This window comes from Muscardinus avellanarius, assembly GCF_963383645.1.
Source record: "Muscardinus avellanarius genome assembly, chromosome: 11".
Taxonomy (NCBI): Eukaryota; Metazoa; Chordata; class Mammalia; order Rodentia; family Gliridae; genus Muscardinus; species Muscardinus avellanarius.
In genome coordinates, this window is record NC_137797.1 from 90363579 (window position 1) to 90376410 (window position 12832).

The window sequence follows — 12832 nt, forward strand, 5'->3', positions numbered from 1 at the left end:
AAGCTTTTAATAGCGAAGGGAGTACCATATGCTCTGTTTTTATATAAAAAAAAGTTTCCGAAGTTCCTCCTCCCCACCGGTGGAGAAGGTAGCAATTACGTTTCTCTGTTCTACGTGGTGAATTGTGTATATCAAAAGCTGAGGGGGAGTGTGTGTGAGTTTGGGGTCCTTATCTTAATATGAACATCCGATAGGCAGTTGTTTTGGGGGGTGTTTATGATGTTTTGAGCTATACTTTGCTGTCACTCTTTTCTGTTAATCTTCCCTTGCCCTACCCACTCCCCTTTTCAAAAGTCTTGAAGCTTTTTCTTTTGTTTTTGGAGGGAAGCCCGAAAGTGCTGGCTTGGGGGTTTATGTGTGATTGATGTCAGTTAGCAAAGGTCATCAAAAGTGTATTTGAAGAGTGTCATTTATTATGTTTGATATACATATATATATATATGTATTTTCTTCTGATAACTAGGTTCTTTAAAAGAAAAAGATAAGGACTGTAATTTTGCCTGTACCTGGTAAAGTGACAGCCTAATATACTCTAGCTCTTCCCTTGAATTGATAACAGTTTCTTTCTGGTCATGGCCCTACTAACTAAACCTTGCTACACCTTATTCTTTGTCAAACACATTTTTCTGAACATATTCATGTTCCTTAACGAATCTTATCGAAGAAAAGACACTTCAATTAGAAATAATTTAAGATATTAATATGTTATGTAGCAACATTTGACTAATATATTTTCCCCCATCCATACAGGTTGAAACAAAATGAAGATTTTTTCAGAATCCCATAAGACAGTATTTGTTGTGGATCATTGCCCTTACATGGCAGAATCATGCAGACAGCATGTCGAGTTTGATATGTTGGTGAAGAATAGGACCCAAGGAATTATTCCTCTGGCCCCCATCTCTAAATCATTGTGGACTTGCTCAGTAGAATCTTCCATGGAATATTGTAGAATAATGTATGATATATTTCCCTTCAAAAAGCTGGTGAGTATGTACAAAACCTGAATTTGGAGGACTGCACTAATGAATTTGCTATAGATTTGATTAGAACTATTTGTTCATTACTTAAAAAAATGTGTGTAGTACTGACTTTTGGGATAAGTGTATTATGGATATTTAATTGGGGGCAATAGTAACAGCTAGTAATTACTGAGCCCTTACATGTGCTAGGCATGCTCCAAAAGGGCAACAGTCCTAGGAAGTAGACCGTAAGTATTGGGGCAATATTTAAAATATGTTACAACCAACATGGAGCAGGCACTGACCACTGAGAACTGTGTGAGCCCAGGCAGAAGGAGTATTGGCTATAAGCAGTTTGTCGGATTGTGCTGCTGTGTTGCCAGCTGAATATCAGTCTTGTTTATGTCTGTCCTGTTGTTGATGCATAAATTGAAGTAAGGAGATGAAGCTTGTCTTTAGCCAGTTAGAGGCAGAGCCCAAAATCTGAACCTAAGCAGGATCGGTACTTGCAGTTTGGTGAATATGTGCTAAACTGCTGCAGGATTTGCCCATCTTTGGAAAAAAAAAATGCTGTTAAGATACTACATTAGAGCTAAGGATATATATACACCTTTTTTTTCTTTTTCTTTTTCTTTTTTTCTTTTTTTTTTTTTTTTTTTGTGTGGTACTGGGGCTGGAACCCAGGGGCGTTCAACCTCCGAGCGCTACACACCCAGCCCTACTTTTTATTCTTTTCTTTTGAAACAGGGTCTCACTGAGTTGCACAGGGCCTCACTAAGTAGTAGCTGAGGCTGTCCTCCAACCACGATCCTTCTGTCTCAGCCTCCCAAATGCTGGATTACAAGAGTGCACTACCACGTCTAGCAGGATATATATACCTTAGTGGAGGAAGCTCTGGGTTTAACTCCCAGCACTCAAAAAAAAAAAAAAAAATGATGCTAATACAAATTTTTTTTTATCAATAAGATAAATTAATGACTCATAGAAACTTCAAGTATACAAGTTAAATGTTTTATTTTAGGAGAATTATTTGTTTATAAGTGGATGATATGCTTTTTGTGTCATTTGTAGCAGCCCGGGCTGGGGCATCGCCAGTTCTTAGACTGGCAAAGATAGGGCAGTCAGCAAAAGTGAACACAGAGTCCAGTACGTACATTCAGATGTATTACAAGTTAAAATATAAGTCTATTTTGAAAATTTTCTTCATTCTGTATAGGGTAAAAAACATATATAGTGAGAGGAAGGATAATGGAATGATTTAGAGGACAGACTTTGACTCAAACTTTGGCATCTTTAGTTACCAGCAGTGTGACTTAGGTCATATTTCTTAATCTCTCCAAGCCTTAGTTTCCTCTCAGGTACGCCGAACACCTGCTTTCTTGTAAGATTTAAAAGGGATGATCAAAAGTGTCCAGTAAAATCTCTGTCAGATAAGCGTTAGGGGAGAAGACCAATTGTCCGACTTTTTTCTTTGGAGAAATAAAACTCCTTCAGTATTTCATGGATATTAGGAAAAAAGATTAGATTGTCCAGGAGAAAGAAATAAATTTTATCCTCCTTTCAAAAAGGGACATAGTCATCACTGTCATTTGATGTGTTTTCTACGATGTTCCTTATCATCAGCGTACCTGATAGTACTTGGGTGGGGAGGCTGGGAAATTAACCTGGGGCCTCTTGCGTTCAGAGTAAGTACGCTACCACCGAGCTATATACTGCCGTGAGAATATTTTTTATTTGCAGGTGCATTCTTTGGCTCTCAGCGGTCTGTGGCTTTCGATGCTCTGTAGATATGGCCGCTGCCTATTTCTTTGAGCTTACCTCCGACCGCTGTGCTTGCTGTGATTTTGCCCTTTGAGGGCACACCTTGGAGGCCTTTGCATTTGCTGTTGCTGTACCTGAAGTCCTCTGTTTTCTCTAGCCATTTTGGTTTTTTCTCGATTGTTACTTTTGTGTGTGTGTGTGTGGTAATGGGGATTGAACTCAGGGGCATTCTACCTCTGAGCTACACCCAGCCCTATTTAGTGAAACAGGGTCTCACTAAACTGCAGAAGGCCTCACTATGTAGCTTGAGGCTGGCCTTGAACGTGCAGTCCTCCTCTCTCCGTCTTCGCGTACTGGGATTGTAAGCGTGTACCACTGCGTCCTGCTCCAGTTGTTACTTCCATGGAGAGCATGTCTGACAACCCAGTCTCCAGTAGCCAGCTAACTTATTTTTCAGAGCATTTATTACATGAAGTCATCATGTTCATTTATTTTACTGTCCCCCATTTTACCATATTTGCCCACCCCATATTCTCCCCATATTGTGACAGAATTGTATCTATCACTGTAGCACTGTATTTCCAGTGCCAAGAACAGCACCTGGCATGTACTAGGTATCCTAGAAGTAAAAGTGAATAAATGAATCAAACAGCGAATCAGTGTTAGAAATGACATATTATTGAAAAACATGGTGATCGAGTGAAATTAGAGTTGAATACTAATTGTTTCTTTGACATCTATTAGGTGAATTTCATTGTGAGTGACTCTGGAGCACATGTATTAAATTCTTGGACTCAAGAAGACCAAAATTTACAGGAGGTATGGTTAGATTTTCAGCTGTGGCTATTTTTGAAAATGATCTTAATGTGGTAGTTTAAAATTTTTTTAATCCATGTAGTATTTGCATATAGTCTAAAAATCCCAAGGTGCATTAAAAGAGAAAACAGTTGTCTGCATTCCAGTCTTCTCGCCCCCCAAGCAAACTTTCAATTCTAGGTGTTCTCGTATTTACATCGATATTTCTAAATAGCACATTTTTGCTTCTATTTATTGAACTCTCGATTTAAGCTTTGTCATTGTTATTAGTAAGAATTTGCCTTTTTTGTATTTCCCCTCATTCATGCCTTTCCCTTGATTTTTCAAAATTGTTTTATCATAATTTTTCGTTTGCTCAAAATTTTATACTTGTACTATAATGTCCACAAAACGTTTAATTCACTCAAGTAATTTATATGATTCTTTCTTTGTTCAAATGCTTTCTTATTCCTGGAACTTAATCATTTTCTCTTTTTTCCCCCTACATTGTGCTTAATTTTTTAGATATATCTTGTTGCTTTTCCTCATGTTTCTACAGAACTTTTTTTTTGTAGATGATTGAGTAGCGTGAGTCCCCCCTCCCTCTTAGAACACTCCTTGAAGCACAGCCTGAACCGGCTGCTCTCTAGGCCTGCCGCAGGCTCATCCTCCCCTCTCGCTTTTCAGGTCCCATTTCTCTCTTTGTGTTGTCCTGTAACTGACTTTCTATAACTTACCTTAATATTTTTGATATTTTGAGTATAACTTACCTTTATATTTTTGATATTTTGAGTATAGAAATTCCATTGTAGAAAGTGACTTTTCTGTGGATTTTTGAGGGCATCATTTCACTGTTACAGCTTCCACTGGTGCTATTAAAAAGCACAGTATCATTTTCCTTCATAATTTCTGAATACTTTTAGAATCATTTCTGTTCCCTTTTATGTTCTGGAATTTTTCATGATGTGTCTTAGTGGATATTTCTTCATTCCTGGTGGTAAGTCTTATAGTCTTTGTTTCAAAAAAATTTGCCTGTGCTATACGATGTTTAATTGTATTTCCCTGTGTTGTCTAATGTATGATATTTGTGTGTCGATAGTGTTCTTATTTCCATTTTCTCTATCTTTCTGGAATACTTATTAATGGGATGTTGTATTTCCTGGATTACATTCCTCATTCTCATTGATTATCTCTGTGTTCTATTTTTTAAAATCTTCTGGGTTGTATTTTTAATTTTCAAGAACTTGACACTTATACTCTAATTATGCCATTTTTGCCATCCCTTTCTTATTTCATGGGTGTAATTTTTTACCTGAGAGTATTAATTATGGTTCATTTGAAGTTTTCTTTTGATTCTTCTTTGTTCTGAGTTCTTTTCATGTTGAGGCTTTTTTTTTAATATGCCCACTGACATTTATCTATGCAATCTTATTTGAAATCAGCGCTCTAAATAGCAGATTAGAAAGTCTGTATGTTGGAGTAGGCACTGCTGCCTGGGCTCCACTAGTTTAAGCCAGTTATTTTCATTGAGGAACTTCTAAATGTCAGAGTTAGCAGATCATCTCTCTGGAACTGTTCACCGTCTCCCGAGAACATCTTCCGCTCTTCTATCTGCTGTAACCTTGGTTATCAGCCTTCTGGCTGGGAGAGGCTGGAGTAGGCAGACGTTCAGTTTGTATTTCCTCTTTCTGTTTGGGGTTGAGTATTTAGCTGTCTTGAAGCTAGTAGCCTTATGTGGCTATTTAGATACCAAAAAATTCTGTTTCTCTATACCACTAGCCATGGTTCAGATGTTCAGTAGGCCACACGTAGATAGTGGTTATAGAACAGATAGAACGTTTCCATCACCACAGAAGTCCTGGTGGACAGCACTGGTGTGGTGTCTAACCCTTGCTCTCTGCTGTGCTGTGGTGTCCATGCTTAGTGCCATCCTGGCTCATTTCTACCAGTGACTGACTGTGTGTGGCATGGGGGCAGGCACTTCCATGGGTTAGGGCAGAAGACCTGCAGTCAAGCCGCGCCTTCTGCTCGCATGCGTTGCCTCGCCCAGCTCTGTGTGATATGCGGTACCTTTGCTTCTCAGGCCTCTCATGGTTTTTTCCCTCTATGGCCAGTAAGAGTTCAGCTTGTTCAGTCCTATTAAGTTCATAACCATTTCTTCATTTTTATGCACTGTGTTGACATCTTTTTTTATCTCTTGTTTGCTATTATCTCCTATTCTCTATTCATCTTAGGTTTATGCTTTCTTAAAATTACTTGTGGTTTTAGTGCTTAATTATGCTTAATTTAAAAACATGTCCAATTAAGTTTATGTTTTGTTAACAATATTTGTCTAAGAATATTGAGTATCTGGTAGTTTGTGTTCTTTGCTATTGTTTAGTTGATTAGAAGACATTAGTCTACTAGATTCTTTACTTACAAATATGAATGGCATGAAAGACAGGGATTAAGGAAATATTCAAATGCCATTTGAATTATTACTTCCTGTTAAAGTTTTTCTTCTTTCTTTCTTTCTTTCTTTCTTTCTTTCTTTCTTTCTTTCTTTCTTTCTTGTGGTACTGAGAATGGAACCCAGGGGCATTCTACCTCTGAGCTACACCCCCAGCCCTACTTTTTATTCTTTATTTTGAAACAGGGTCTCACTACGTTGCAGAGGGCCTCACTGAGTAACTGAGGCTGTCCGCGAACCGCAATCCTCCATTCTCAGTCTCCCAAATATTGGGATTACAAGAGTGCGCCACCACGCCCAGCTAAAGTTTTTGTATTAATGATGCTTTTCAACAGAAATAATCTCATCTAAGGTGACTTTTAATGGAATGCTTTTAAGGAAAATGAGTTTTATCATAGTATTTGACCTTAAAATGTTTATGATTAGTATTACAACCTGAAGACATATCTAACCTTACATTTGTTTGAGATAAGTGATTCAAGGAATAAGCTTTTGTTGGATTTTTTTCTGCTTTTATCTCTACAAAAAGTTGTTATTGTTATTTGTGGTACTGAGAAGTGAATCAAGGCCTTGCCATATGCTAGGCAGGTATTCTACCACTGAGAGCTATATCACCAGCCTGTGTGTGTGTGTGTGTGTGTGTGTGTGTGTGTGTGTGTGTGTGTTACTGGGGATGGAACCAAGGCCCTTCTATCTCTGGGCTATAATCCCTAGCCCTATTTTTTAGTTTTTATTTGGAAACAAGGCTTCTCTAAGTTGATGAGAGCCTCACTGAGTTGCTGAGGCTGGCTTCAAACCTGCGATCCTCTGATCCTCTTGTCTCAGCCTCCCAAGTGCTGGAATTATGTGCCACCAAACCTAGCCTCCCCAGCCTTTTTAAAAATTTTTTTTTCTTTGTGGTACTGGGGTTCCTGGAAACCCTTCTACCTCTGGGCTACACTCCCAGACCTATTTTAATATTTTTATTTGGAAACAGGGTCTCTTAAGCCAGCAAGGCTGGCTTCGAACCTGCGCGATCCTCCTGTCTCCACCTCCCAAGCGCGGGGATTACAAGCGTGCGCCACCACGCCTGGCCCTCCCCAGCCATTTTTAAATTTCATTTTGAGACAGAGTCTTCCTAAATTGTCCAGGCTGACCTTGAGCTGCCTCAGCCTCTTGCGTAGTTGGAATTAGAGATGAGTGCACACCTAGCCAGAATGTTCCTAATATTCTTTTATTACTTATTAAATAATTTTAAGTATTCCATACATTCCTCTTCTACTGTCTTTTGAAGTACTGTGAAAGAAGCTTAAAACCTTTCTAGCTGTAGGTGAGTAAAAATATGGTTTATATAGATCTGCCCTTCTGCACCCTGCAGTGCATTTGGTAGGTGTGTTAGTCATAAGACAAGTAGTACTTCTCTCTACTTTCAAAGTGAGGGCACTTTATATCACATGCATTCCTTTACATTGTGAACAGAGGAGGAAATTCCTCTCCTGAAGGCAAAAATAATGCAAATCACTGATGTTAAAGAAGATATAAAAGAATTGACATTTTATATAAATTATATACAGTCTTACCTTTTTTAAAAATACATTCAGTATTTTTATTTTCAGACTAAGAAAAGGGCCAGAAGAGATTGACTAGAATTACAAAACCAATAAAAAGCAGAGCCAGAGTTTCAATCCCTATCTCTGACTCCAGAAGTTAGTATTTCTTTCTATTGCTTTCCCTTAGGACCATAATACCTCTCTCCTAAAAAATACTTTTTTATTGAGTTTTTCTATATGAATGGGACTTTACATAGTACTTTATAAATAATACTTTTTCTTCTTGATTATATTTTATGAATGAGCAATACCCACACAATTTAAAAATAAATTTTTATATATATAAAATAAAGCAGTGAGAGTGGACATAATCATGAAAAGGTCCTGGATTTTGTCAAATGCTCTTTCTGTGTTTATGGAAATGATTGTGATTTTTATTTCTTATTCTACTAATGATGTCTTACATCAATTGACTTTTGGGTGTTAAATCAATTTTGCATTCCTGAGGTAAGTTCACTTAATCATAGCTTGTGTGTTGCTGGATTTGGTTTGCCAGTATTTTATTAAGGATGTTTGTGGCCACATTTTTAAGATACGCTGGTTTGTAGTTTTCTTGAGATGCTTTTCTCTGACTAGTACATACTTTTGTCGACATAAGAGTTTTTCTTTTTAGCTAATGGCGGCACTGGCTGCTGTTGGGCCTCCTAATCCTCGGGCAGATCCAGAATGCTGCAGTATCCTGCATGGTCTGGTTGCAGCAGTGGAAACCCTCTGCAAGATTACTGAGTACCAGCACGAGGCTCGTACTTTACTCATGGAGAATGCAGAACGTGTTGGAAATAGGGGACGGATAATCTGCATTACTAATGCGAAAAGGTGAGCTATTCATCAGTAATTCCTTGACTAGGGGGCTTTTATTTCCTATGGTAGTCTTATTTTGCAAAGCAGAGACAGTATATAAACATGGAAGCATATTGCAAGTGGCCTTTCTGATTTTTTTCTCCTTTAGTACTGAGGCTGTGTTTATCCAGTTCTAAATAAAGTCTCATCTCAGTGAAAACTGTTTAGATTGTTGTTATGTAAATCGATTTGAGTATTTTTTCTCAGGGTTTTAATTGTTTGATATTGTGAATGAGTACATTAAAGATGACCCTTACTTGAAGTAATTTTAATGTCTATACCAAGATATTGCAGATGAATAGTGGGGTTGTTTTTGCAGTACTGGGGATTGAACCCAAAGGCATTCTACCTCCAAGCTATCTATCCCAGCCCTATTTTTATTCTTTATTTTGAAACAGTGTCTCACAAAGTTGCAGATAGCCTCCCTAAGTAGCCTGAGAACCTCCTGTCTCAGCCTCCCAAGTACTGGGATTGCAAATGTGGGCCACCATGCTTGGCTGAGTATGGTTTTATATATTTATTTTTTACTGTTTATTCCATTAAATGTGCTATATCATTTTTATATCATAGTGATAGTCATGTGCGAATGCTTGAAGACTGTGTCCAGGAAACAATTCATGAACATAACAAGCTTGCTGCAAATTCAGATCAGTGAGTATAATTCATAAATGAAATAAATATCTTCAACTTCATATATGTGTTTCGTTATAACTATTTCTGATCATTTTAATGTGATTGGTAATATCCCTTGCATTCTCTTCTGACTCAACACATTATTTCCTGACTTAGTCTCAAAATGTGGACTACTAGCTGGGTGTGGTGGCAGCGTACTCTTGCAATCCCAGTGCTTGGGAGACTGAGACGGAGAATCACAGGTTCACAACCAACCTCAGCTACTTAATGAGGCCCTCCGCAATGTATTGAGACCCTATTTCAAAATAAAGAATAAGCCGGGCGTGGTGGCGCACGCTTGTAATCCTGCGCTTGGGAGGTGGAAACAGGATCGCGTAGGTTAGAAGCCAGCCACGCTGGCTTAAGAGACCCTGTTTCCAAAAATAAAATAGGTCTGGGGGTGTAGCCCGGAGGTAGAAGGGCTTCCAGGAACCCTAGTACCACCAAAATAAATAAATAAATAAATAAATAAATAAATATAAAAATAAAGAAAGAATAAAAAATAGGGCTGGGGGTGTAGAATGCCCCCAGATTCCATCCCCAGGAGAACACACACACACACACACACACACACACACACACACACACACAGAAAAAGTAGACTACCAAAAACTTAGACATATTTTTTCCATTTTCCTTTGCACTTTAGAATTTACTTTTTCCCCATAGGAAAGGTGTTCGGAAGAATGAAATAGTTGATAAACTTTTATGCATATTTGTTTCAATGGTTCATTCTCATAGTCTGTTATGAATTTATAAAATGTGGGTTGTGTTACTCAGTATGTACCAAATTAAAACATATTAGCTTATTGCATTGTGTGAATTTTTTTTTTTTTAAAAGGCTATTGAGAAGGAAAACACGTTTTTCTCCCTCTATCCTCAACACTAGTACCTATGTATGTCACGTGTGTTTTTCCCCCACATCAGCCCTGCTTTCTGGTTTCCAACTTGGTATCCTGCAGTTCAGTTTTTACACTTACCTGCCTGGAGTTCGTGCAGACATTGCAAAGTAAGAAAGAACTCAGTGCTCCAGGTTTGTTCCCACCCCCCTTCAGACACCAACCTCAAGTAGCAAATCCACAGATTATACACACATTTGTCCAGCTTGGCTAGAAATCAGGTGTTCCCTGACCCCTTTCTCATGTTTGGCTGTTTGCCATGATAGTTTACAGAACAGGGAACACTGAAGTTTACTGATTTATTATAAATGATATGATAATGGATGTAGATAAGCAGCTAGATGAAGATGTACATAGGGGAAGTCCAGAAAGGTCCCTGCAGCTTCCGTCCCTGTGGCGGTGGAGGGTTACCCTCTGAGCAGGTGGGTATGTTCACCAACACAGAAGCCCTCAGCCCTGTGCTTCAGGGCTTTTCATGGAGGCTTCGAGTAGCCACAGTTGATGACTCATTCCCTGACCCCTCTTTCCTTCCTGGAGGATGATGGGGTAGAGTTGAAGGCTCCCAAACTTCTGATCATAGTTAGTCTTTCTGGTGATAGCTCCCTCATCTGAAAACTGTCAAGGATCCCATCAAGACTTTTCTCCTGAACACAAAAGATACTCCTGTCACCCAGGAAATTCCAAGGATTTAAGAGCTTTGTATACAGAACTGAGATCAAAGGTCAAATAGGCTTAGGAATTTACAAGGTTTTGGGGAGCTCTGTGCCAGGAATCTGAGGCCAGAGACCAAATATATATGTTTTGTTATGTCATAGCTAGTAAGAGCGTATTGGGGAGAGTTGCAATGTGAACTGTAGTTGGGATTGAGTGATTATTTTCTTGAGATAGTGATATTCTTTTTTTTTTTTTTTTTTTTTTTTGGTACTGGGGGTGGAACCCAGAGGCTTTCTACCTCCGGGCTATACTCCCAGACCTATCTTATACTTTATTTGGAAACAGGGTCTCACTAAGTTGCTGAGAGCCTCACTAAGTAGCCGAGGCTGGCTTTGAACCCATGCGATCCTCCTGTCTCAGCCTCCCAAGCACAGGGATTACAAGCTTGCACCACCACGCCCGGCTTGTGATATTATTCTTATAAGTAAGATTGCTCAAGTTTTTATGAGTGTCCTTTGCAGTTTACTCAAAATTATTTGATAAGAAAAAAATTGTACATCTACTTAGTATATATATAGAAAGCAAATATATCTAACAGAGAATGTAATGTAGAATATATGGGTGTTTATTGTAGTAAATTTCTGTAGGTGTGGAATTTTCGAAATAAAAAGTTGAATAAACTTTTAGCACTAAATTTTGTGCTCTTAGAAATAATTATTCTGATTTTGTTTTTAAGAACCATTATTATTTTTTTTCCTTTTTTTTGCGGGTTTGGGGATGGAACCCAGGAGCATTTGACCTCCAAGCTATACCCCCTTCCCTGTTTTTTATTCTTTACTTTGAAACAGGGTCTCACTAAGTTGCAGAGAGCCTAAGTAGCTGAGGCTGTCCACGAACTGGGATCCTCTGGTCTCAGCCTCCCGAATGCTGGGATTACAAGTGTGCACCACCATGCCTGGCTAAGAACCATTATTAATATAAGGGAAATTAATATACAAGGTACTCATTTTCCCTAATAGTTATTTAAAAAGCTTAATTGTAAGAATTTTCCCTTTATTTCTGTCCTTCAAACATATATAAAATTGTACATTTGAATTAAATTGATAAACATTCATACCTGTATAGCAATTATACACTATCTTTCTAAGTAGTTAGCTTTTACAGTAGCAATTCACTGTTTTAATATAGTAAGATTTTAGTAGTTTGGTGCTTGAATGCATATAGTATATATTCTTATATTTTAAGTGAAAAGTATCTCTTTAAGTCTTATGCAGATACAAAAATGTGAATTGGTTTTGATCCATACCTATCCAGTTGGTGAAGATAGTCTTGTATCTGATCGTCCTAAAAAAGAGGTAAGTATAGAAATATTGAAAAGAGAGGTCATTGTGAATAATTCTTAATGAATGCTGAGAAAGGTTAGTGTTAAAATAATCACATTGCTAATCTTTTCTGCCAAGAAAATATGTGAAATCTTCAAAGCAAGTCAGTATGGCAAACATTTAGGTTGGTAAACATGAAGACTGCTATATTTGTAGATTTTAATGTGTTCTGTTTTGCTTGACTGTTGACAATTATCTTAATGTGTTGCAAAACCAAACACATTGTATTCTTTCTATGTATTTTATTTTTTGCAGTACTGAGGATGGAACACAGGGACATTGTACTTCCAAGCTACATCTGCAGTCCTATTTTTAGTCTTTCTATTTTTTCTTTTTATTCTTTATTTTGAAACAGGGTCTCACTGAGTTGCAGAGGGCTCACTAAGTAGCTGAGGCTATCTGCGAATCACGATCCTCCAGTCTCAGCCTCCTGAATGCTGGGATTACAAGTGTGTGCTGCCACATCCGGCATAGTCTTTTCATCTATTTTTTGAGAGGGTCGTACTGAGTTGCAAAGGGCCTTGCTAAGTAGCTGAGGCTGTCCGCGAATCCCAGCCTCCTGAATGATGGGATTGAAGCATGTGCCATCACACCCGGCTTCCTAAGTATTTTAATGAAGTTCCATTACCTTAATAACTTTTTATTATGCAAAAATCTTTTTTCCTTCATTAGAAAACAATACACTCCAATAACAAAGAAGCTAGTTTTATATATTAGGTGGAGGAAACTTACTTCCCAAACTTTACTTTTAACTTTTTAAGTGAATTTGAACTTTTTTTGTGTATGTGTATGGTACTAAGGACTGATCCTGGGGCATTCTACCTCCAAG

General features: G+C 38.1%; 1 protein-coding gene across 2 annotated transcripts in view; it reads left to right on the plus strand.

Annotated features, from left to right (window-relative positions):
• Positions 1-761: 761 nt before the first annotated feature.
• The window catches only part of INTS13 (integrator complex subunit 13), a gene marked incomplete at both ends in the record, with an annotated part of 31134 nt that continues 19063 nt past the window's right edge, over positions 762-12832 (plus strand). Inside the window, 5 exons of one of the 2 annotated variants that reach the window (XM_080706308.1) lie at positions 762-986; positions 3468-3542; positions 8170-8372; positions 8967-9047; positions 11874-11976. In XM_080706308.1, the coding sequence (XP_080562434.1) occupies positions 762-986; positions 3468-3542; positions 8170-8372; positions 8967-9047; positions 11874-11976 (687 nt within the window). The remainder of the gene's footprint in view (positions 987-3467; positions 3543-8169; positions 8373-8966; positions 9048-11873; positions 11977-12832) is intronic. The other variant, XM_080706309.1, reaches the window with a different exon arrangement.